Source organism: Euleptes europaea, chromosome 1, assembly GCF_029931775.1.
Source record: "Euleptes europaea isolate rEulEur1 chromosome 1, rEulEur1.hap1, whole genome shotgun sequence".
In the NCBI taxonomy this organism is placed as follows: Eukaryota; Metazoa; Chordata; class Lepidosauria; order Squamata; family Sphaerodactylidae; genus Euleptes; species Euleptes europaea.
The window spans coordinates 88235841-88262838 of record NC_079312.1 but is presented as its reverse complement, the minus strand read 5'-3'; the positions used below and the strand labels follow the sequence as shown (position 1 = coordinate 88262838).

Below are 26998 nucleotides of genomic sequence, written 5' to 3'. Positions count from 1 at the left end.
CCAGCGGCACCTTAAAGACTTAACAAATTTTATGACCTGGTATGAGCTTTTGTGAGCTATAGCTCACTTCTTCAGATACTCAGAAGATACTTCTTCAGAAAGCTCATACCCTGCCAGAACTTTTGTTGTCTTTTAAGGTGCTACTGGACTCTTGCTCTTTTCTGCTGCTATTGACAGACTTAACACAGGTACCGATGGTGTTCTAGTTAGATTCGACTCCAGTACCATTTTTTAGAGATCCAGCAAGATTTAGTGGATTGTTCAAGCAATGCGACGTTAGGGATGGTGGCGTTTACGCTTTTCAGAGAGGTCTGTGTGTGTGTGTGTGTGTGTTTGTGTTGTTGACCGAAGATGCCCGTACTAAACTGCCCGAATGTGTTCTCGTGGCGTGTTTTCATCAATTGTGAGGTGAAGCAGAGAGGGGAAAGGCGCTAGAGAAACTACACAGGATTTATTACGCGTATGGGCAGAGGAGGGAGCGGCGCACGCACCACTTGTCAATCATAAAAGCTCCACCCTTTATACTCTTCCGGAAAGGTCGTGCTTGCTGCTGTTGGGGGAGGGGAGATGGAAGGAGTCAGCGCGGAGGGGGGGGACGTTCCCCGCGCCACCTCCGGCCTGACCCCTTTCCACTCTTCACGCTCTATTGGCTCGCCAAAGTGCCCGTCAAATCCCAGCAGCAATGAGCGCGTGAGCTGTGACGTCAGGCCCCACCTAGGAAAGTCCGCCCCCTCTGAACTGGGCTGGCTTTCAAGGCTGCGGGGGGGGGGAGGGGAAGGAAGAAAAGGGGTAAAACAATTTCAAGATGGCGGCGACTGAGGCACGGACAACAATGGGGAGCAGGAGGCCTCGGTGGCTGTGGGCCTGAGGTTGGGGGGAGGGGCGGAAGGAGACGGGGGGTCGGCGCGGGTGGCCGGGCCTCAGCGAGGAAGCGGGCCGGTCGGGCCCCGAGGGGAGTGGGGGCGGCCCCGTCTGGGAAGGGCGGCGGCGGCGGCAGCAGGAGCAGCGGAAGAGTTGGGTCCGAGGAGGACTGCCCGGTGTCCTTCGCTGTTCGTCATGGCGCCGTGAAGAGGAGACCTTTCCGGCCGCTCCCCTGCTTCCTCTCTCTCTCTCTCTCTCTCTCTCTCTCTCTCTCTGCCCCTCGGCTCATGGTTCTGCCCCCTTGTCCCATGGCGGACTTCGTGGTGCCGCGGCACAGCGCCGTAATGGAGCGGCTCCGCCGGCGGATCGAGCTCTGCCGGCGGCATCACAGCGCTTGCGAGTCCCGCTACCAGGCCGTGTCCCCGGAGCGCCTGGAGCTGGAGCGCCAGCAGACCTTCGCTCTCCACCAGCGCTGCTTGCAGGCCAAGGCCAAGCGGGCCGGGAAGCACCGCCAGCCGCCGCCCCCGGCAGCACCCGCTCCGGCGGCTCCCTCGCAGCCGCCTCCCTCCGCCCCGGCCCCGGGCTCCGCCGCTTCTGCCGCTACCTCCGCTTCTTCCGACAGGCCCGGAGCCAACGGCCTCGACGCCGACACCGCGGGCGGGGAGCAGCAGCAACAGCAGCAGCAGCAGCACCCGGGCCGCAGCAGCGCCCTCATCGCGGTAAGGTCCCCGCTGACGGGGCCTAGCTGGCCCCGGGGCTCCTCGGGCCTGTTTCGGGGTTGTGGCATCCCTTGGGAAAGGCTCGGGGTGTGCCTGTTTTCAAGCGCTAGAGCTTCTTGGTGTTGGGAAGAGTTGTGGGTTGAAACGAGGAACTTTTAACTTTTTAGCTGTAACTCTTCAGATAACTGTTCAGAAACTTTGAATTCCTAATACTGGGAGTAGGAGGAAGGATGTTGGGATTCTCCTCCTCCGCAGCTTTCTAGAAAGGGAACATTGTATATAATCTCTAAAGAGAGGGCCATGGTAACAATATAAGAAAATTTTCAACTTCTGTAGATAGTTATATGGCTTTATAGATCGATATATGGACATATAAAGCTGTCTTATACAGAGTCAGATCATTGGTCTGTTTAGCTTAGTATTGTATACTCTGACTTGTAGCCAGAATCCCCGGAGAAAGGTCTTTCCCCAATACCTGTCACTTGATATTTTTTAGCTGGAGATGCTGGTCTGTAGGGAAGTGAGCAAAAAGCAAGATGTTGTGGTTGCATTGTAATTAAATTAAATGATAAGGTCATTGATCTGCTTTTTAAATCGCTTTCCTTATGCAAGTGGATGGCCTGGTTCTTTGCTTGAATGGGGCACTATTACCAGTATAATCTATTAGGCAGGCGGTTGAATGAATACAGGACTAAGAGTTGGTGAGGTGTTCATGATGCCCTAATCATATCCACATAAACAATCATTTGGAAGCAAGCATGCAGAAGGGTGGTATTTATTACTTACATCTAACAACAGTAAATGGGCACTTCATATTTGTTGATTCTATAGTGAGTCGGGAGGGAGGGAGATCATGTGGATAGTGGATGAGAATTTTGCTCCAGACAAACTGTTCTGTGCTTCTAAATGAATTGATCCTAAGTTGATTTACCATGTTATGTGGATAGTGTGAAGCCAGAGAATGATGGAGGTTTTGTTCTCTTTCAGCTGTGGATTTTGAAGATGTTATTGGAAGCATGTATTTTCTGTGTGTATCAGAGTACATTTTATTTCCCCCCTCTAAGACTTACTGATTGACCAGCATAGTAAGACTAAGGAAGTTGATACCAGTTTTCATAAGCAATTAGAAAGGAGTGCTTAAGTGGTAGGTTTTTCTAAAAATGTTTATGTGCTGAAATGAGCTCCTCGCAGATGTGAATAGGATGATTACTGTTCTTTTTAAAGGTCAAGCTACAGAAACAAATATAATTCAGTATAACACAGTAGCAAATGTAAGAATTTAAAGAGCATGTTTACTGAGAGTCAGACTCCTAACTCAGAACTGTCAACTCTGCCTAGCAACAGTGCCCCGTAGAGGTCTTTTCCAGACCTGCTTCATGAAAATCATTAACTAGTGATACATGGGTTAAACCTGGGACTTTATAGTAGTTAAGCCTGTTCTTACACTGACAAGCTATGTCCTTTCTGAAATAACACAATGACATTTTTAGCATGCTGTTCTTATTTGAAGATGTTAGTGTCTGTTGGTTACTTCATTATTGAAACGACTCAGACTCGCAAGAGGAATGCTGTAACTTTGTTAGGGTTATAGACCAATTCCGTGAAATGTATGAAGTCTGTTTGATTAAGGAGGGAGCAGTAACTTTCTTCCAGCAAGGAATCAAGATAGGTTTTCACTGCAACCTTTAAAAAACATTATTAATTTGATATCATCATGAACAGGAGAACTGTGTAAAATATCTCAAAAATAACTTTTTGGGATAGTGAGTTATATATTCAATCATATCATTAACTTTAAAAAATTGCTTCTAGAAAACATCTGCTTTAATGCATGACTAGAAAAAATTGGGGTAGGGCTTTGACAACACAGTAGCTATCAGGTACGGTAAATTTTATAGCCTCTAATCTGTGTGAAGAGATACCAGTACTGCTAGATTTTACAGCAATTTTGTTCCATGTTAACGTAGATTAAATATTCATATTATTCATACTCAAGGTTACATATTGTAGTGAGAGGAATACTGATTGTGATAACTTTCTCATTTTTCATATGTAAGTTTAATCATACCTAATTTTAACTTTTATGTTTTTTCTGCTAGACTTTGACTACAAATGAGAGCTGTCAAATTCTTTGTCACTTATCTCAGTTTATTTATGGCAGCAGTACTCACTCTGCAACTCATGGAGAGCCACATTTGCAAACATCAACTGAAAGAGCCACATTTACTTCACTATCTGGCATGAGGCCTGCACTTCAGGGAGGCTTGCAGCTTATCTGTTCTTCTGGTGGCAGCTATTTCATGGTGGAAACCATCTGCCAACCACAATCCCCACTGGACAAGGCCTTTTCCCACTTTCCTGAAAAATAGAGTAGGTGCCATATTGGGGAAGAGAGCTCAGAACAGCCACAAGTGACATGTCAAAGAGCCACATGTGGCTCCAGAGCCACTGAGCACTAATGAATTATGGATCCAAATAACCAATATAGTCTGTATTTGAAATCAGTGGATGCCTTTGATACAAAGGTGAGTCAGCTGTGCTGAATGTGGTTTGGAAAGTGTGGAATCTAAATTCCTCAACATCATGTGCACCTATGAAATCCATTTGCACAGGAAGCTGATTTACAAAATTGAAAGATTTTTACTGTTTGAATTATTACTGTGTTGCTTTCTTTTTTGTGGTACTTCGCTTACCTGGACTACTGCAACATCTTGGCACATAGTATTTTGTATGTTGAAAACATCTGTGACAGATGGAAAGACAGTTTGATTGCCGACAATTGTTGATGGCCTGTTCTACATAGTGTGTGGGAGAGAAGAGAAATGGTTTTTTATAAGTATTATTAATTACGTTGTGTCTATTCCGCTTTCTCATCAAGACTCAAAGTGGTTCTGCAAATGTTGACTCCGTTTTGGCTTGAGAGTGATTTTTTAAAATATCTCATTCATATAGTTTTAAATACCTTGCTTCAGAATCCTTCCTGCAAGAGTTTGTCACCATACTGTCCTAATGAGCTTCAGTTTACAGTGGACTTTTTCCAGATGTCACAAACCAAACAGAGATTTGTTTGTGACAGACACAAACCTGGCTTCTTGCTGGACTCATGAGCTCCCTCCCTTTCTGTGGCATGGGGTAGATTGATACTGAAATTGATATCTTAAAGGGGGACCTTGGCTAGTTGGAGTCCCCACATACACACACAAACTGGTGTTCTCAGTGGGGATTAAACCATGATTTAGAATCCCTGTTTGCGAGGAGGAAACAAACTCCCATTTGCCTAGATGCCTGCTTTCTGACATCCCAGTAAAACTGGAGCTTCTGAGTCCAGAAAGAGAGGATGTGTGTGTGTGCGCGCGCAACCACAAGAAGAAGCAAGGTCACGTCAGTCACAAACAGTTTTGTTGTTACATCTGAGAATAGCCAGTGAAATTTCTTTTCTTAAAATGTTTATATCATCTTCTTCACATAATTGTCTGCAAGACTTACAATAATTTTTTTAATTTATGTCATTTGAAATAGAATATTCACCTCTGCAGGTAAAGTGGAGATGTGTTTCTAGGCTACTCAGGCATGTATATCATTGTATCTGAAAGGCTCCTGTATAGGGTATGGGAAGGGGAACAAAATAAGTATATTCTACCTATGGCATTTTAAGTTGTTGTGATCTTTGCATTGGGTAGAGTCAGACATTTAGTGTGCCTGGTCCATTAGTCATTTCTTTGTTTAGGTATTGGCTGGATAGAGCTGGGTCAGAGTCAGAAGGATGGGGCATTTTAATCTTTGGCAGTGACGAATGGATACGGTAATGAGGTTATGGGGAGATCCTATGTTGTGACACTCTTAAATGGAATGTGCCCAGCTAAGGCTATAGTAGCACAGGGCAACAGTTTGCAACTCTTTTTCAAGTATTGTACTTGACACTTTTATTATAGTAACAAAAGATATGTATTCTTTTAAATTCCATCAATATGCCAATAGTACAATTTTATATGCTAAGCTATAAATGATGCATTTTGTGTTGGTAAACCAGCAAAAGAAGTTTAGGTTTGATAGGAAAGTAAGTACAACATATATTTTGATTTTTCACAAGGTTTTAGTATTTGCTTTAAAAAATCCAGAAAATTTACATATTTAGCTACCTGTATGATTTTCTGCCCATGGGAGAGAAATTGTAGTTGAGTGCTTGATGCATGGAGTTCTTGGTTTTCAGGGAATAGATTTGTTCCCTTGAGGCTGTTGTTTACTGACCAGGAGGCAATTGTCACTGTGTTGGGAGAGTTAAAAAGGTATGTGGATGAGACCTTCACAGACCTGCTAAAACTGTCCCACACCTGTTGCGATAGCTCCTCTGGTGGTGGTGAGGCTTTTGAGGTTGAGGCTTCTGAGGTTGCAGGGCATCAGACTGAAAGAGTGGGGAAAGCCTCTTAGAAGGGACCCAGTGGCACGATAAACCATTATTATCTTGTTTGGAGGATACTTTCTTGGGTTCAGTTAAGGTAGCTATTGGTAGAAAGAAATTTGATTATTAGTAATATATGGAGTCTCTGACAAGACTTTAGACTGCATGGTGACTTGCCTACTTGGTGTGAAGGTTGCGGACACCACACATAGTCTAGATAGGCTGATAGAATAGGGGCCACGTCAGTAGGTATGGGGCATGTTATCACCAGTGACATTTGGAAATGTAGTTCCGTGGTCCTGGAGAAAATTTTAGATCACTTGGCAGAAGATTAAAGGACAGGACCTCAAAGATAGCGTTCTCAGAAATTCTACCTGTAACACATATATTGTCAGGTAGACAGGCACAGATTGGGAGTTTTTATGCATGAATAAAAAGGTGGTGCTGGGAGAAAGAGTTTAGATTTGTTAGACAGAGAACGTTCTGGGAGAAGCCAAACCTGCACTTGAACTAAAAGGAACCAGGCTACTGGTGCTTAATATCGAAAAGGTGGTGGAGCAGCTTTTAAAGTAACTGGCTATGTGTTACCTGTGTGATCCAGGATTGTCTGTGCCTGCATAATGTGTTTTCAATGCTTACAGTCATTTGTAGGGGTGTGCATATCAATATCCCAAACGAAAACCCACCTGAAAAATACCTTTTCTGGAGGGGGATTGTATTGAAAAATTGTGGCAATTAAAGGAAGCTGAAAGGCGGATCCTTGCCGCCATTTAAAACAAAAACAAAAAACCTCCCATCCTGTCCCACTCCCTCACTTACCTGCTTCTGGCTGGCATCGCTGTCCTGAACTTTAGAGCTGGCAGCGATGCTAAACTGAAGGCTGTGCTCAGAGCAGTTCTTCACTCTCTCTCCCCCCCCCCCCGGGCTGAACTCCATGTGAAGTTTGGCTGGGACAAGCATTTGGCTTTTTCCGGATTTATTAAACCCAAACCCCAAAAATACCGAAAAAATTGGTGCACACCCCTAGTCATTTGTGCACAAGACTGACACCAGAAAAGTTTTTAAAATAACATTTTGATAGTTTAAACGTTGCTTTAGTAAATGAAATTATACTCTTAACGATCGTTAACTAATTTTGATCTTATTCATGTTTTCCTTTTTATTCTGATCTAGAAGCTAATTACCAGATCCCCTCAGAAAGACTTGGTCAAGATGTTAAATGTACAGATGGTACCAGAAAACAAGATTCCACTAATTTTCAAAGCAGTGTAGATGTCTAACAGCATTAAATAGATTAAAAGAATTTAGTATCTTGACAAACAGAAAGAGAAATCAATACTATTTCCTTTTCTTTGACATTTCATCTTAGAACAGGTTTTTCTTGCCTTGTGGCTAATTTAGTGGGGCTGCGGCTTGACTCATTTGCTAAGCTTTTGTTGATTGCTCTTTTGAGACAGATGTACATGTTAAAGTGTACTACCTGACTATTTTCTATAGATTGCCAAATGTATAATTCTCTGCATAAGTTGAAAAGTTAAAGAATGCAATGCAGGACTTGATCATGTGGAGAGCAATTCATGAAAGATAGTCACAATGTTCTGGATAGCCAGAAAACAATTAGAGGCAAGTCCTTCCTGCATTCTTTGGCTGCATACTTTCTAGTGCTTTACATATGTAATACTGGGAGTTTGTTATTATAGCTGGTTCGTATATGATAAACTATTAAGGATGAGTTTATACTAAGCAGTGTGCTTGGGAAGTTTGACTTGAAATAGGATTTCTTTTAAGAAGGGAACACTGGACTAAGTCCAGCATCACCAGAAATTACAGTAGCATGATGAGATAATTTATTTTTGTCAAATGTATCTCTTCTACTTATATCAGATCTGCACTATTTGCTAATGTTTAACTTGAACTCAGCCCACGATCCTTGTATTCAGCCTGCCACAGGCTTGATAAACCTCTAGGGTTTGCTGTTTGGGTGAGGCTTCATAACCAGGGTGTTTGAACATTTGGCAGGCCTCAAAAACCAAGGTGCCAACTTTGCTCTTATATAGATCCTAGCAACACCATCACTGGGCCCAGCAACATCAGCCATACATCTACAGGTTCATACTCCTGTTCATCTTCGAACATGATTTACACCATCACATGCCAGCAGTGCCCTTCCACCCTCTGCGTTGGACAAACAGGCCAGTCCCTGCGACAAAGATTAAACGGACATACGTCTGACATCAGAAACCCCAACTTTCAGAAACCAGTCAAGGAACGTTTTAACCTTCCAGGACATTCAGATGATTTAAGAGTAGCAATTCTCCTACAAAGAGATTTCAAAGGGAGATTAGAAAGAGAGATTGCTGAATTACAATTTATAATGAAACTCAAGATTATGCACTCTCCTGGATTGAATAGAGATCTCAGGTTCCTGACTCATTGTGTGTATAAAGTGCCATCAAGTCACAGCCGATTTATGGCGACCCCTTTTGGGGCTTTTCATGGCAAGAGACTACCAGAGGTGGTTTGCCAGTGCCTTCCTCTGCACAGCAGCCCTGGTATTCCTCGGTGGTCTCCCATCCAAATATTAACCAGGGCTGACCCAATGCTAATTTTTCCACGCCAGCTACCCCTCTGCATATCACACCTAATTCAGTCATGCCTGCTAATGTAATTTACTTGCGTTTGACATTTACATTGCCATTGTGTGTCTAATTCACTCCTCTACTTAAGGATAGATGTACTCACATTCCATCTGTTGGCGAGCTGTTAGTCTTTGAGATGCTACTGGACTCTTGCTCTTTTCTACTGCTACAGACAGACTAACACGGCTATCCATCATGATCTATCTCAAAAACATTGTTCACTTACATTGTCAAAAATAAGAACATGTCTGCTGAATCAGTCCAGTAGTCTTATTTAGTCCAGCATTCTGTTTCACACAGTGAGCAGCCAGTTGCCGTGGGGAGCCAACAAACGGCATAGAAGCCAAGACCTTCTCCTGATTCTGCTTTCTAGCACCGATACCTCTGTATGTGGAGGTTCCCTTTTCTCACCATGGCTAGTAGCCATTGATGGATCTATTCTCTGTGAATCCCTATTTTAAAGCCATCTATGCTTGTGGCTGTCCTGGCCTGGACAGCCCAGGCTATCTCGTCAGATTTTGGAAGCTAAGCAGGGTAGGGCAACCCACATTTGAATGTCTCGTGCCTTGAAAACCTAATGGGGTCGCCATATGTAATCTGCAACTTGACAGCAAAATAAAAAAAGTGTGGCCATCTGTATGTCCACTGTAATTCCATAATTGAATTATTTGTTGAATAAAGAAGTATTTACTTTTGTCTGTCCTGAACCTATTGCCCATTGACTTCATTGGGGGCCCCTGAGCAGAACGTGCTGGATCAGATGAATGATCCATGGTAGTACAGCATACTGTTTCACAGAGCAGCCAACCAATTGCCCTGGAGGATCAGCAAACACAACATAGAGGCCAAGGCCTCCCTCCTAGCACTGTGATTCAGAGTTTTGCTGCCTTCAGTAACCATGGCTAGTAGCCATTGATGGGACTCCATGAATCTGTCTAATCCCTTAGAATCATACAGTTAGGACCACCAGGGTAATCTAGTCAAACCCCCTGCACAATGCAGGAAATTCACAACTACCTTCCCCCCACACCCTCAGTGACCCCTACTCCATGTCCAGAAGATGGCCAAGATGCCCTCTTTAAAGCACTTTGTGCTATTGGCCATTATTTTGTTCACTAGTTGTGAATTCCACATTTTAATTGATTGTTGAGTGAAGTACTTTCTTTTTGTATCCTGAATCTGTTTCACTTTATCTGTCCTGAATCTGTTGCCCATCAACTAGTGTTATGAGAGGGAGAAAAAAAATCTCTCTCATTTCTCCACCCCATGCATCAGGGCTCAACAAATCCCAGGTCTCCAGGGTGCCTAGGAATTTCATTGTGGCCCTTAGTATTTTCAACAACTGTTTTATTGTTGTGTCTCTCAGCAATCCTCAATGGAAGACTATAATTTCTCATCAGAATGCTCTGATGTCTGACATAAAATGTATGTTCATTAAGCTCTTCTTGCTGCTTATTTAAATTTAAAATTTACACAATTCAGTGGTAATAGATGAAGTAATTTTTGAACCAGTTGCTTTCTATACTGGCTCCAGTATTCAATTAAATGGAGCTTTTAAAAGCAATAATTAAATTATGAGGAATGAGAAGAAAGGATAGGGTAAAAGTTTGGTTTTGGTTGTGATGACAGCCAGGGTTAGCATCATTTATTATATATTACAACACTTTTGTAAGAACTTGAATAAAATTACGAGAAACTGTGAAGAGGTTAGGATTAGTAATGGTAGCAATAATCAGAAAATACGGTTATTAACAGTGCCATCGTAAGCAAAGTTTTGTCTTTCAGAGCCTGTTGATGTCAGTGGAACTTGGTTCTAAAAGCCCCCCCCCCCAAAAAAAAATTAGAAGCCGGACTCATTTTTCAGCTTGGGCTTTTGTATTTTGTAGTGCCACTCCAAACAGAGCTACACTCTGCTAATTCCATTGACGTCAACGGGCTTTGAAGGGCAAAACTTTGCTTATGATGGCACTGTTAATGGCTCCTAGAACCAAAGAAAATTTGTCAATGCATAATTTTATAAACTTGTATTTTGTAACCTCTGTCTTTTTTTTTCTAAACTGAAGAGTCCCCAGCTTGTCCTCATAAGAAAGGTTCTCCAAACTCTTGCATTGCAATCCTAGTCAGTTATACCCTTCTAAATCCATTGAAGTCAGTTTAACTCATCTTAGGGTGGTAGTGCTAATAATTTTGATTTCTCCCATCTGTACTTTTGATTTCTCCCATCTGTACTTTTTCAAGCTCTGCAATATCTTCTTTTGAGATACAGTGACCAGACCAGTTTATTTTATTACATTTCTACCCCGCTCTCCCCAACCCAAAGGTCAGGTTCAGTTCCAAATCAGGTAGCACTATACATCACAGGTCTGTACTGGTCATCTCATTTTCAGTTCCTTGTTTTATAATCCCCACAATTTTGCCTTTTTCTCTGCTGCCACATAGGGAGTTGACACTTCCATCAGGCTGTCCATTACATGTCCAAGATTTCTTTGCCTTTCATCCTTCACTACTTCAGCATATGTTTAGAGTTAGGATTTTTCTCCTTTGTTCATCATCTTGCACATCAATACTGAATGTCATTTCCATGTTGCTGCCCACTCAGCCAATTTGGAGAGATCTTCCTGGAGCTCTTCAGAATCCACTTCATGTTTTTACTATCCTGAATAATTTGGTATCATCCTCAAAGTTGGCCATTGTACTGCTCACCCACCCCCCAATTCCAGACAATTCATTATCAAATTAAACAGTACCAGTCCCAATACTGATCCTTGTGGGACCGCCACTGTTTGCTGCCCTCCACTATGAAAACTGTCTTTGTTCCCATGCAATAGTATACTATAGTTGTGTTGAAAACCAGAAAGCTACTAACAAGCTTATGGCGTGTGGTGAAGAGCATGTGGGTCAGAGCCTTTCCACAGGCTTGTTCATGTAGATGCTAGTGCTACTGTAACATGGTTGGAGACTTAACATCACCTCTTTGGCACATAACACCTTTAACAGCTTCTGCTTTAATGCTGGTCAAAGCAGTTCCTCAAAAAGTGTGATTTGGCCATGGTGATGCATGCTCTGATTACATCCAATTTAGATTACTGTAATGTGTTATGGTGTTGTGAACTGTCCAGAAACTATAATTCTTGTACTGAAAGATCTCCTCTGGCTGCTCATCTGTTTCCAGGCACAATCCAGAGTGCTGGTCCTTACCCTTTAAGACCCTAAATGGTTTGGTACCAGGGCATTATCTCCTCTTTTACTGTCCAGTTTCCAGTGAAAATCCCTCACAAGCCCTGCTTTCTGCATCCTGCCTGCAAGGGTGATATGGGTGGCAAGGAGAGAGATTTTTTTCAGTGGTGACACCTTCCCTTTGGAATGTCTTCCTCCTTGAGGCATGTGGCCAAAACATTTTTGTTTGTTACTCAGGCCTTTCTCCCAACGGAGTTCTATCTTTTTAGATTGTTTTTATTTTCTGCTTCTAACAGGGGGCTGTTTCAGACAACTTAACATTTTTCTTACTCTGTTTTTATGGCTCTGGGTACTGCTCTGGCTTTGCTGATCTGCCCCTTTACTTTTCTTGGCAGGTATTGTAATCCAAAAATTTTTTTTTGTAAATCCTCAAGAGTCTGTCTGATGGGATTGTAATATAGTGTTTGACTGTAGATTATGGATTGTTTTATGTATTCTGAATGGTAGCTGGAAGCATACAGGTATGTTTGATCAGTGAGTTTTCAATGTATGGTGGTGCTTATGTGTCCATTATATAGTTTCACAGGGGTGTCCAGGAAATGTACTTGTTGTGTGGGTTGGTCTGTGGTAAGGTTTATGTTAGAGTGAAAATGTTGATATTCTGATGGAATTTTGTGAGAGCTTCTTTCTCATGTATCCAGATGATGAAAATATCAATAAAGCTTAGGTAAAGGACCAGAGTTAATGGACAGGAGTTGAGGAAGTGTTGTTCTAAGCCATGAAATTATTTTTATACTATGGTGCCATAGCTGTCTGAGTTGGTTTAGATGCAAGGCAGTTGAAAACTAACCCTGTGTTTCTGCACTAACTCTGCCCATATACCCTCAGAGTCAGTTAGCAATTTTCACTTTAATTCAGGCCACATTTTGTTGCTGTATCTAAAGTACTGTGGTTTGGAGGGAAAGTGCAAACTTTGTTGTACTAGTTTAGCAAACTGCGGTTTGTGCTAAGGCCAAAATCACTAATAGATTCCAAGTGTGCAGGGGATGGGGGTGTCAGAGGACTTGTTGATGTAATGCTGAGCCATGCTTCAGTGGGATCTTTCATAGCAAAAGTGCTTTTCATCTGCCAGTGGAGACGGTTCTGTTATGTATAGCTCAGTCATCAGTGCTGATTTCTATAGGTAGGTTTGCTGAGACTACATGTTCTTCTTTTCACACAATATGTACAAAATGTTTTTAAAAATCTAATATCCCATGATAAACATTTTGGGTAGAGTGTTCTTATTCATAACAGGTACATCACAGAAGAGGTTTTATATCTTAATTCTGTAGTTTTGAGGATAAGGAACAAATGGATGTGTTGTGCTAATAAGGTTAAATAGAAATTTATGTTGTTTCCTGTAATTACTTCTAGAGGACACTATACAGTAAGAATGTGCTTGTATGCTCTAACAGAGTACGGATCACAAAATTGCTCTTGAGATTTAGGTAAGTCTAATCATATGAAGGCCCTGACCTGGATGGCTCTGAGGTATTCGAGCTTATCAGGGCCTAGTTTGGAGACAGATGTAGCTATAATTTATTGTGTTGGAAGCTTGCTATTTCTGGCAGTGTGAGTCAGCTTAAAGTTTTTAAGAAATAGACTATATTTCAGCGCTAAAATCCTGAAGAGGGAAAGAATTGGTACTGTTTCTAGGTTTTTCAGTCCCTTATCAGTCTCTTTTCTCCTTTGTAGAAGTCGTAAGTTCACACACCTCTTGTAAATATTGTCTTCATTATTAAAATATAATCAATTAGCTGATTAATAGAGTTTCTTTGGCATACTGTGCAGTTTGCTACTTGAGTGAGCGTGACTCACATTTATCCTCAGTTGAGCACCTCCTTGATAAACGCACATGTGCAATATGCAGCTTGTTTTTTGCACTGAGAACTCCATAGTGTTGTGCTATAATAGCAGTGTTGTGGCTGCTGCGTATATGGGTCAGATCCTACCTAGAATTTCCATGGGCACATGGAGGGAAGGGAAGGGCAGTTTTCATCAATTTCCTCTCTCCCCCAGCTGCCCAAAACATCTCCTGGGGAACAGTGGGGTTCTTTGGAATAGCTTGGGGTCCAAAGTTTCTTATGGGGGGGTCTGTGAAAATCACCCCACCTTTATGCTTGTGGAAATTCTAGGTAGGATCCAAGCCTTACAGAACTGGAACCATTTGCAGATAGGAAAGATCATAAATCTACAGTATTTATATTTTTGCCCTATATTCAAACAAAATTCAGCACGATGGGGGCTACATGTCGTGTACTGCTCTGTTCTAGATTAAAACAGCAGCTAGCCCTTTAAAGTTACAAGAGAATTTAATGCACTGCATGGTCTCCCTAATAATGGAGGATGACCAGGCAGAGCAGGATGGGAGGGAAGCAGCCATGTTTCCAGTAATGCTTCTAAGGCTGCAGTTGAGTGTTAGCTGTAAAAATAACTTAAGCATGCTGCAGACTTGTTCCATTTATACATTAAAACTAAAAAACGAATGCTGTTTTATCATACGGCTTATAATAGTTAATGAAATACCTCGTTATAACATATGCTTTTTACCTACGCAAAGACAGTTGCACTTTTGTAAAACCTAAACTAATTTTAAATTGATTCTTTTTCAGCAGCTTCATGAAACAGTGAAAAGGAAACTTGATAGCTCTGTTTCCCCTCAGAATGGTGACCAGCAGAATGGCTATGGGGAGATGTTTTCTGTACCCAAGAAATTGCGTCATGATGATGGTCTTGGTGCTTTGAGTGGTTCCTCCAATGGACTTCCTCCCATATCTCCTCTGCACCAGCTGGACAGCAAATCTTCCAGTGGAGATGCTTTGCAGCTTAATGGAAAACATTCCCTGGGGCTAGATAGCATCAGCAAAAAGTGTCTGCGGGACTCTAATCTACAGCTGAATGGAAGCAGTGATGCTGATGACTCCTTTAGTATGGCTTTGAACAAGGAGCTCAAGCAAGAACCAGATGACCTTCCTTGTATGATTCCTGGAGCAGGAAGTTCTATTTCCCAGAACAACCTGATGTCCGATCTTAACCTGAATGAGCAAGAGTGGAAGGAGCTAATTGATGAACTTAATAGGTCAGTGCCAGATGAAGACATGAAAGATCTATTTACGGAGGACTTTGAGGAGAAAAAGGATGCTGACTCGACAAATTCTGCAGCACAAACTCCATTGCCACAAGACATCATTATTAAGACTGAATTTTCTCCGGCAGATTTTGAGCAAGAGCAGATGGGGTCTCCACAAGTCAGGTCTAGTTCCTCTGGCACAGCCTTCATTGGGAACTCTTCCGTTCCTGTTAGTGCGGCTTCTCCGGTGGTTGGTAATTCTCAGAATATGTTTCAGCCATCCAATCAGTCAGTGTCTGAAAATCCTAACCATCAGTCTATGATGCAGCCATCAAACCAGTCTCAGAATGTGCAGAGGCCTCTACCTAATTCTGTATTACCTGGGCAGAAGACAGGAAGTGCCAAAGACATGTCATCTGCTCAACAGCTTCAGCAGATAGCTGCCAAGCAGAAGAGAGATCAGTTGTTGCAGAACCAACAGCAGGTCCACCAATCCAGTCAGATTTCCAGTTGGCAGCAATCTGGACCTTCTCATAGTCCATTAGCTGTCCCTTATAGTATGGAAAATCCTACTAGCCCTTCAGTTTACCAACAGGATTTCAGTAACCAGAAACTCATGATGTCCAATATGCCAAACAAGAGTTCTCCCCGGGCTGGAAGCAGTTATCACTCTGGAAACATTTTAAGCCATCAGCCAAACAGTTTAAACCAGAACTCTGTGTCCAGTCAAAGCTCTGTATTGGACTATGGGAACACGAAACCTCTTTCACATTACAAAGAATGCGTGCAGGGGGTTACAGTACCTGGGCAGAACAAAACTCCCATGTTAGCATATATGCAGCAGCGTCAACAGGCTCCACTGCCTCATATGAATGATGAACAGAATGGGATGTTTGTAATGAAGCAGAAGTCTGGAAATATTGCCTACAGACCTCTAGTGCCACATAGCCAGGTAAACTGTCTGTTGTAGCAGACTGGCTGTAGTAAATTGGTGGAGGGTAAAAATGTGGAGCAAAAATATAAACTAGTTGTATGGTGAAATGTGTTTACAGAGGGCAAGAGAGATGACCACAAACTCAAGGTACTTCCACAATAGACTATTTCCGATGTACAGTGCCTATTGTGTGGTAATCGGTCTGTAGCTGAATTGTTTAAAGACAGATGTAAAATTATTTGCAATTTGTTAAGCATTGTTGTAATTAAATAACATTTTAAGGAGTATTTCTGCAGATGGCTGTATCTGAATTGGCTTTTCCAAGATTGTCATTCCAAGTTTGTCATTACAGATGTCATTAGTTGCATAGAAAGTAGTTAGAAGTAATTTGAACATTTTAGATCCTATAAAGATTTAATATGTATTTCTAAACTGAAGTCTAGGCTAACTTTCTGCCTGTTATTGCTGCTTTTATAGGATCAAAATTCTTCTGCTAATGTTCCCCGCATTCCTGTTTCTGTTCCTGGTCCTGGTGTGAATGCACAGCCTCCCAATGTTTCCATGGCAGGTAATCATGGCAGCACAGCCTATCTCAACAGTCAACAGCAAGCAGCTGTAATGAAGCAGCACCAAATGCTACTAGATCAGCAGAAACAGAGGGAACAGCAACAAAAGCATTTATTAATGGAACAACAGAAGCAGTTTCTAATGGGCCAGAGGCAACTTCTTGCCGAACAGGTAAGAGGTATAAGTGAGAAAAGGGAGCATTTCCTTTTCTTTGTTGTACATGAAGCTGCCTTAGCTTATTGTAAAATGTTGCTTTTTTTATAGCTAGGCCCAACCTGCCCATTGAGAACGCTGATGGTACTCCATCTATATGCCAAGAAAGCCACTGCATACTTTTCTCCATCTCCACATCGCTCTCTTTAGCAGCTGATTTCCCTGGTCTTCTCCCTCGAATGTGTGGAGCTTCCTTCTGCTGAATCAGAAAACTGGTCCCACAGTCAGTATTGTCTACTCAGACTGGTGGCAGCTCTCCAAAGTCTCAGCTAGAGGTCTCTCACATCCCCTTACAACTTGATCCTTTTTTTAACTGGAGATGCCAGGGATTGAATCTGAGACCTTCTGCATGGCAAGAGGATACTCTACCATTGAGTCACAGCTTCTCCCCCCTCTGATTCCCAGGGAAAATTAGTTAAGGGAGAAACTTTTGGAGATAAACATTGGGTGGAGAAAAGCAGCCAGTAGGTTCTCATTCCCTCTGTGTGTGAACATAAGAAAGGCCGTGCTGGATCAGACCAAGGCCCATCAAGTCCAGCAGTCTGTTCACACAGCGGCCAACCACTGTGATATTATTCCCTGCAGTGTGATATTATTCCCTGCAGTTATCTCTGCCTGTAGATGGAGGGTGCCTTCTGAATTCATAACGGACAGAGCTGAGTTGCTTTCACATTGGCATGCATAAAGTATAGGCCAGTCAAAGAATTAGACAAGCTGTTTGATTGCATTTGTGTCTACCACGACTGTAATGTATAGCCATTTCAGCCACATTAAGAATTTATGGAAGTATGTGAAAGATGAGACTGTGATACTGGTAAAGCCAGTGCAGGATTTTGAACAGTAGGCAGGTGTCGTATTGTCAGGTAAGTGTCACCAGAATCAGATTTCAATTTATGTAGTCTGAAAATAAATAGTGGACAAGTGTTTTGAGCATTTTTAAATTCTAGGCAAGATGTATAACTTGCTTTAGTGTTGTTTGATTGGTAATGAAATTATGACTGAATGTTGACTGGCGAATCTGTATACATGAGGAAGGTGTGGTATTGTTTGTTGTTCTAGAGCAGTGGTCGGCAAACCACTGCTCGCGAGCCGCATGCGGCTCTTTGGCCCCTTGAGTGCGGGCTCCCGAGCAACACTGCCCCGGCGCAGGGCAGCTTCTCGCCTCTCCGCCCGGCTGGGTGCCTCTCGCCGCGCCTGGGCTCCTCCCACCTCCGGGACCCACCCGGGCTACACGTGGTGGGAGGCTCCAGAGCCCTCTCGCCCGCTCCCCGGGCGTTCCAGCGAAGTGCAGGGCTGGCGGAAGGCCGCGGCGCTCGCCCATCGACTCGGCCTCGTCCCGAGCCGCACCAGGTCTGCAGTGCCACGTGGCGGAGGCGGGCGGCGGGCTTCCCTTGCGCGCGCACTGTCCCGGCCACTGCCCCCCGCCCCCTCCATCTCGTGAAGCCGCTGGGCACGTTTGCCCGGCAGGAAGCGCCCTCCACGTGCTCGGGGACTCAGGGCACTTCCCCAGGCGCCGCCGACTTGTGCGCCCTGCTGGGCCCGGTCCGAGGCAGAGGAAGGGGCTCATGGGGCAGCGTAACGGCCGGAGGCCCTGGCCGTCGCCTCCGTCCCCCCCCCCTCGTGCAGATGGGGCATTCAGGCCTGGAGCTGTTTGCCGAAATGTCCATGCGATCAACAAGCCCCATTCTCTCAGTTTGAAGGCCTTTTTTTTTAGGTGGTGGTGGAGCATCTTTATCTATTGGCTCTCAAAAGAAATCTCAATCGTTGTACTGTTGATATTTGGCTCTGTTGACTAATGAGTTTGCCGACCACTGTTCTTGGCCCGTTGAGTGCGGCTCTCCGATCTTGGTTCGGAGCCCTCTCTCACGCCCGCTCACGCTGGCAGCCGGGCTGCGGAGCCAGCACGCCTGAGAGAGAGAATGAGCGCGAGAGAGCAGGCGAGCGGGCGCACTGTCTCTCCCCCCCCCCCCCGCTGTGGAGAATGGCCAGGTCCCCCTTTCCCTTGCCCTCAATGGTTGGGAGGCTAAAGCCTCCCCTCTAGCTGCGTGATTGCTGGGCGGGCGGCTCGGTGGTTCCTGCCCCCCGCCCGCCTCTCAGCTGTTGGGGGGGGGCTTCCTTTGGTAGACCTGGCCTCCGGCTGAGTCCCATTGGGGAGGCCATGTCTACCCACTGGCTTTTATGGTGGTAGACCAGGCCTCCAGACGGGGAGGAGGAAATGGCAGGAACTTACAATTTAATTTTTATCAATAAATAAGATCACTATTAAGTATGATATCAAGTTTTATTCAGTGTACCTATAGTTTAATTAAGACTTAAAACTTTAATTAAAGTTTATTAAGTTAATAAACAGTGTACCTACCTATATAGTTTAAGAAATTTGGCTCTCAAAAGAAATCTCAATCGTTGTACTGTTGATATTTGGCTCTTTTGACTAATGAGTTTGCCAACCCCTGTTCTATAGGATTGGTATTTTTGAAAAGTTTGATTCATTGCACTGTTGCGTTCATAGCTTTCTCCCTTTCCATTCAGAGCATTCTGGTTGATTCTGTTGTGTGGTATGTTGAACAGCAAAACATTACTCTTGATTTCCTTACCTATACAGAAGCATCAATTTTTTTCTGAATTGGTTTGTGATGATAGTATAGCAACAATACTCACTATTTAATAAAACAGTAATCCTTTACAGGCATTGTTATGTACAGTGTGATGAAGTTGTTTTTAACTATATTGCATATTCCTTGTCTTAGGAGAAGCAAAGGCACCATAGAGAGCAACAGCTCCAGAGGCATCTGACTCGCCCACCACCTCAGTATCAAGACCAGACGCAGAATCCTTACCAACAGCAGGTTGGACAGTTCACAGGTAAATGGGGTGATGGTATTTATATGAGGTTCCCTGAGACAGGGAGTATGGATCTTCAGATTGTCTGGATTTGGTCATTTAGTTAGTTGCTCTTTTACTGACACAGTTCATAATTCTGTGCTCTTGCTTTTCTTTCCCTGTTAAAGCTGCTTCTTCAGAAGCCACAGACGAGTTTCCTTCTCCATTCTGCATGAATTTTGTTCTTTGTTTTTTTCTGAACACTAGTAGTATTCTTACGAGCACAGCTAGAGTGGAACAAGAGCTAATTCTCCCCTTTACTCGTTGCCATTACAATATGGCCACCTCCCACTTGAGTGAATAAAAATGCTGTTTAGGCAGGACCCAAGATCAAGACTGGGTTTAAATGACTAGGTTCTTTCACATTGGGAGCTGTTCAGTTGACATGTTTTTCATGTGTTGTTTCAAGTTCCATCTAGTGCCTATTTGCTGGGAATATGTGACACATATTTAACCAGGCTTTTCTAATATGTGCCAACAGTAGCTATGAGTGAGGATAGAAGCTTCCATATGATGGGTTTGTCTGAATTTACCCTCATACTTGAAGAACAGTACACAAAGATGTGGTGAAAATAATTTCCCCTCTTGTATGGTTATCCCTGTTTTGCAGACCTGCCTCTCCAGTTTCTAGCTGCAGTTAAAGTTAATTGTACTAGTGGCATCTTCTGTTAAATAATGGAGGAAGGTGCCCTGATCTTGAGGTTCCTGCCTCTACCCTGACAGTAGAAGAGGTACTTTGGTAGTATTGATAGGGTAAACTTCATTGTCTTTCAATGTCCTTTAGCACCTCTTTTCAGGAGTATTCTGGTCCCTGCCCACTTTTTGAATAGGTTAAGTAGCATATAATTTCATTTAGCAGAAAGTCCACATGTCTTGAAAGCCTTGGGCTGGTTTATGCAGGTGCTTCCTTTTCCATGAAAACAGTCCCAACCTGGGATTGGGTGCCTATTTGTGGAGAAAGAAGAGTGAAACACACTATACCTGAACAAAGCTTGCAGCACTTCATATGACAGCAACGATTTGGGGAAGTTGCTGGCACTGTCATGGTAATCATTGGCGCTGTATCCATATGCTGTGAAATACATTTATACATCTTATTCTACAGACTTTTGCCCCCGTCTTTGCAATAAAAGGGATGAGAGGCAGTTTTGCAGCCCCTCAGCCTGCATGCCTTTTTGACTGCAAGGGTTCCCCCAATCCCTAGTGATGCTTTTGGTAGGGGTCCCAGGAAGCTGTTGAAAGGATGGGCAGGAGGGGAAAGATCTGCTTCTGCTAGCAGAATGACTGTAGGATATAATCCTACATCTGCCAATCAATAGAAATCCCTCCACAGATATATTTGTAGCAGACATAGCCATGCACATAGATGGCAGACTTGATTCTGTCTTTGTACCAGATTGTCCAGTTCACGTGCCAATCTTGAGCTTAATTGCTTGGTAGTCATGAAATGTCAGTTGTTTACCCTAGAAAGGTGAAATGACCCAAATGAGAAATGTTAAAGCCAAAAGCATATACTGCAGCACATGTAGCTAAACATCAGTAAGCTGGCTTATTATTTGTACGTAAATCCAGATCAGGAATTTCTTTTTCTGCCTTATTGTGTTTTTAGTATTCTGGAATTTGATTTTTTAGATTCTTAGAGAGTAGTCCTTGGAGAGGCGGTAATGAATTGTTTGTAACAGCTTCTGCAAGCTTGTGAAGTGCTGTGAAACAGTTTGTAGAGATGAAGCTGGAAAAGATATAATGTTTCCATCTGTGTTTTAAGGTCTAAATGTAGCGAGTAACATTGCATCTGAAATCATGCTGAGGTTTGGGTTAGTTCTTCTAATTAATGTTAAAAATCTCATTTTGTGTTATAGGTTCATCGCCAGCAATGGCAGGTGTAAATAATTTAGGTCAGTCCAACTCCAGTAGTCCACGCATGTTTTCTCAGACTCAGAATATGATTCAGATTGGAACAGGGCACAGTTCGGTCACATCAAATTCCAGTCAGCAGGATCAAGGCGTGACTCAGTATACCGGCATGCAGAACATTCAGCGTAGTGGTTTGTACAACATGACATCTGGTATAACGCAGATGGTTCAACAGCATGCAAATTCGAGTGCCAGTGGACAGTCACAGATGCAAAGACAACCCAGTTTGGCCCAGGGCGCTGCTCTTCCTGCTGGTTATGGACAGGGCTCCCTAGGAAATGCAGGCATTTCTCAGCAGCACAGTAAAGGAGCACTGAATCCAACCTTATCCAAGCCACAGATGACAAGAATGCCAACAGCTATTGGGGCTCAAAATCCATCATGGCAGCACCAAGGTATGTCAAACATGAACAACCAGGCACAAGCGAATAATGGCTTAGGGACCTTTACAGCCGGCTCTGCTTTCCATATGCAGCAGACTCACCTAAAGATGACCAATCAGCAGTTTGCACAAGGCATGCCTCAGGTAAGTCTCAACACCAGCAGGCCAATGGCCTCCATGAACACGGCTGTCTCTGGACAGATGCTGCCATCTATGGGTGCTCAACAAAGGACAAATCCTCCCACCCAGCAGCCAGTACCATCGCAACAGATTTTGCCAGGCATGAGTCAGGCTGTCCCAGATCTGACTGCCTTCAGCCAGAATCAAAGTCAGCAACTGCCCAACAGAACCAATCTGCACTGTAATCAAGGTTACCCAGTGAGGACATCCAGTCAAGAACTACCTTTTGCCTATAGCAACCAATCTGGCAATAATGGACTGCAGAGTTTAACCGGGGATACGGATCTCATAGACTCTTTGTTGAAAAACAGGACTTCAGAGGAGTGGATGAATGACCTGGATGAATTGTTAGGGACTCATTAAAATTACATTTGGGGGATTTTCTGGATCTTTTTGAATTGCATATTATACTTGGACCAAATACCTGTGGCATTTAGTAGATTCACAGGGCACTAGTGGGAATGTATTAGAGCTGCTCCCTTCTGGGTTTAAGACATGAGAATTGAACACCAATATGATAGGAAATAGCATAGTCATTTTTGTAGTGTGTCTGGAACACCGCACAAGACAAAAGTTCAGGTCAATTTGGTGTGCATTCAGCCTTCAGAAATTTCACTTTTACAGTGTTTGGCATTGAAGAGTTAACACAAACCTGTGCGGTGGTGGTGCAGAGAGTAACCCTGTAAGGAGACTCCAGATATTCAGTGTTCAGGCAATCTTTCCTGCAGTTAGTACTTAACAGCTTCTTCATCCTAGCCTGGCCTGTTAGTTATTGCAATTAGCACCCTACCTGCTTTTTCTGAAGAGAGTGTGTTCAACATTTCTTCCTTTGCAGGATCCCTCTGGTTTGTCAGGGCAATCTTCTATTCATCAGTGATATGTATTTCTCATCAAGCATGATGGTAGATTTCAGAATAACAACTACTAATGAGTTTATATGCTGGAGACTGTCAGGTGTTAACACGGCCAGCAGAAGGTGTGTAAGGATATAAACTGGGGACCCCAGTCTTAATGGGCTTAAGCTAAGCTATTTGCACTCTGCTGTGGAGGAAGACTGGTTTTTAGAAGTTTTTTTTTTTTTAAACAAGAGTCTGACTTAACAAGTGTGTGCACTTTTCCTATCTTCTTTCCAGCATTCATTGTGTTTAAATCAGTGAGTTGGATTGATTTTTCCTCTTTGATTCAGAGGGCATTTAAATTTATAATTTTTGTTGCCACACACATGCTGTACCAATAAGCACAGGATCTGTTATTTTTGGTGAAGCATGTGAGGAAGCCTTGTGCCTTGGAAGATGTTAGTAACATTAAAAACTTTGCAATAATGGCATGGGGAAGGAGGGGGGTGGGGGTAAGAAGGCTTAATACTTTATTAACGGATGTCCCTTTGTGAAAATCCTCCTGACACACACACACCCTTTGAAAATATTGGTTTTACAGTTTGATCTCTTTAGAAATACATAGACTAATCTCCAATGAAGCAGATGCTGCTGTTTCATCGTGGTCCATGGAGACCCTCTTATGGATGTGTAGGGTCCATTCCATGCTTGGCAAGGGAAGGAGAGAATTGTCTTTAACATGTTACCAAAAATACTTCTTCTTGCCAACAATGCCACCTTTTGCCTTAATCTTTCATTTATAAAGGTAATAAATTTAAAAAGTTGTTTTACTTGCAATGATACCTCTCTGTTCCCTTCTCCATTTTTACCTTCGATTGTAAGGATTCTTAATTATTTGTAGAATACCTTTAATTGAGAATCAAAGAATTTCCTTCTAAAAAGGCAAATCCAGGAGTATATTGCCACAAGGCAAGTTTGGAGATTTGAGCGGGGTATGTTTTAGGGAGGGGGAACAATTAAGGGAAAACAGTTGAACAATAGGAAGGAAATGTTTTACTGTATCTGCAGTGTTTTTCTGAAATGTGCACTTTGGGGAAAAATCTGCTTTAACACTACTCTTTATTTAACCTTTTCCCAAATTACATATGGATATTACTTTTGTTATGTGTGCTTGCCACCCATGAGCAAGTTATGTATGCTGTGCTAAACAGAGTTTTGTATTATATCATGATGGACTGTTTATGCAGATAAATGGTGAAAGTTGCTTGTTGAGTGGGTTCCTTGCTGAATGTCCAAAATTAAGCAAGTTGCATTGCTTGTATGATTTTTAAAACTTTGTTTTGTAGGGGAGTTGTTAATTTAATGAATAAAACATTGATGTCACTGATATTGTAAGTAAATTAGATTAGGCTTAAATTTACTAATCTTTTCTGCAAGTCAGCAGTTGAGCAAAATTATTTGTGAGTTTGGTTTAATCAAAGAAATGGTCTAAGACAAATGTCATCAGGAAAACCTCCTGTTGATCTCTGTAGCTGCTTTTTAGGCCAGGGAGAGGGGAGGTAATAGTACTTGTTCTGTAAATATTTGGGGAATTTTGCACCAGTGTGCCTTCCTTTCTTATTGGAGGTGCTTGGGACCTCATATTTCTTAACTATTGTCTGGGTTCTGCTGATTTCCCACTTATGAACACTGAAAAATGGCATTTTTGATTAAATTTAAATGCATTAGGTTAGTAGTTGGGTTTGTCAACTGGAATTTAAGATTTTTAAAATGCCACCCCTTATGTTTCTAATTCTACAGTCAGATTTTTGTAGCAAATTTAATATTCTTGCAACAAAGTAGAAGTAAAATATTGATGGGATATATCTCTTCCCCTATCTTTATTCTGGTTGCATAGGGCTTGTCAACTGTTACCGCATGCTATTTAACTTCTGTTCAAACGTAGTTTTAAGCAAACTAGCCTAGAATATTCTTGGAATGGCATGTGTTCAACCCATTTAACCAGGGATTTGCAAACTTTTAAATTACAGCACACAACGATAGCAATTTGATGTCTGTCCCAAGCAAAATTATCCCAAATCTTTAAAAGGTAGCTTTGGCAGAACAATATTCAGGTGCTGTCCAGTGATCATTTAAGTATGGAGGCTCAGTGGAGAAGGTCTGAGCACTGCCCTTCAGTCACTTGTAGCAGTTCATAAAAGAATATATGCACTTGGGTTTCCATTTGCTGCAGCTTCAGAGCAATAAGATGTGGCTCCTCTGAGCTTTACCTAGCCAACTGCCTCGACTTTATAGACTGTGGTTATGGACAGGTGAAAGGGGGTGAGAATGTCACTGTTCAACATCCACTGCCTTCCAAAAACCCACTACTCAATTGAAAAGGGTGCTTGGTTTTCTATTCTACACATTTTCTTTGTGTAAATAAATGTTTACAATTTTTATATTAAAGATTGAATAAGAGTTAGATCTTCTGAGTGTATATTTTTTACTTTTTTATAGATTTTAAAACTATAATTCTTTATATATATGTGTTGGGGGGTGATTACTGTAAGTTTCTCTTTCGTTTAAATGGTGAACAGTTCCAATTTGATGCTAACTTTTTTTGTCATTGAAATGTATAAAGAGCCCGTTAATCCCCCTTTCCTTTAACTACAATTACTGTGGCACACCAAAAAGAAATCTTTCACACTTCTGTTCTGTCATTATAAAAATAAATATTTTGCTAGTGTATTAAACAAGTGGTTGTGGATTTCTGAGCTGAGCACAGAGTTTTGAATTGTCTTTGCTGAAAGGCTAATGCTTTAAATTCTTTTCCTACTTTCATGAGAGAAAACAAGCTTAACTTTTCTCTGTTGCATTCTCAGCTTGACTTCAATAGTGAAAGGAAGACCTGATATATTCTTGGAGATCAAGAGCAGAGCATTAGTTTGAACCTGCCTTTTGCTCTCGCAATAGGTATAAAAGACTTTGACTAATGCTTCACATTTACATCATGTGGCAGGAGAGACTTTAACATTAGTTTTTGTTGGTATTATAGTTTAATTCTAAAATGTATTTGGCCGTTATAAACTATTAGCATTCTAGATTCCTTTGAAATGTGGTGTTGGAAGAGAGTGTTACGGATACTGTGGACTGCCAAAAAAACAAATCAGTGGGTTATAGATCAAATCAAGCCTGAATTGACCCTAGAAGCTAAAATGACTAAACTAAGGCTGTCATACTTTGGTCACATTATGAGAAGACAAGAGTTACTGAAAAAGACTGTCATTCTAGGAAAAGTTGAGGGCAGTAGGAAAAGAGAAAGACCCAACAAGAGATGGATTGACTCAATAAAGGAAGCCACAGCCCTCAGTTTGCAAGATCTGAGCAAGGCTGTCAAAGATCAGACATTTTGGAGGACTTTGATCCATAGGGTCGCCATGAGTCGGAAGCGACTTGACAGCACTTAACACACACGCACATTCTTGATAAATACAATTTTAGTAGCTCTAATCACTGCAGGAGCCAAAGTAATTGGAAGCAATGAAGGTTTTTCAGTCTATTGCAGCATAGTCTTTGAATAACATGTTCCTTATTATGCCTTATAATGTTAGGAGCACATATAACATGCACATTGCAAAACATGCTTTCCCTCCTATCCAAGTGAGATGTCCCTTCAGTAGGGGGAACTGGTGAGAATATAGTAGTAACTTCAAGATGTACTGGATAAATGATGTTCTGGAAAACATAGTGGTTCGAATGCCACCAATGGAAAAAATTATGTCAGTGTAGCTCAACTTCATCTTCTCTCTCCCAAATGCCACTAGTGTAGGATAGGGGACCCCTCTTGCTTCTGAATGTGGAATAGCTGCTTGGTGTGTTTCTCTTTAATGGCCATTTTACACATGATTACACTTTATATTTTAGATTGACATTTAAAATGTTTTAACTATGCACTTGAAAAATGTTCTTTGTATGTCTTTATTTTCAGATGAGTGGGTTAGGATTGTTGTCTCTCTAGACAAATGTGTGCAGTTGGTTGTAGTCATTTTCATATGCCATTTTTCACTGCTGCCTACCAAGGAAATGATATCTGTTTGCTATTGGTTCTTATATGATGAATAAAGAGACCACAGAGTGATAGCAGGCCACTGAACTGCACAGTAAGCAAGCTTTATCTGTTGTTTCCTGTTCCAGGCTCTAGTA

The 26998-nt window shown here is 42.4% G+C and overlaps 1 protein-coding gene across 1 annotated transcript; it reads left to right on the top strand.

The window, feature by feature from the left end:
* The first annotated feature begins 1126 nt into the window (after positions 1-1126).
* On the top strand, positions 1127-22842 carry MAML1 (mastermind like transcriptional coactivator 1). Its single transcript, XM_056865352.1, has 5 exons — positions 1127-1580; positions 14450-15859; positions 16319-16579; positions 19369-19483; positions 21361-22842. Exons 1-5 carry the CDS (start codon positions 1149-1151, stop codon positions 22338-22340), a joined length of 3198 nt encoding a protein of 1065 aa, XP_056721330.1. The 5' UTR covers positions 1127-1148; the 3' UTR covers positions 22341-22842.
* The last annotated feature ends 4156 nt before the right edge of the window (positions 22843-26998 follow it).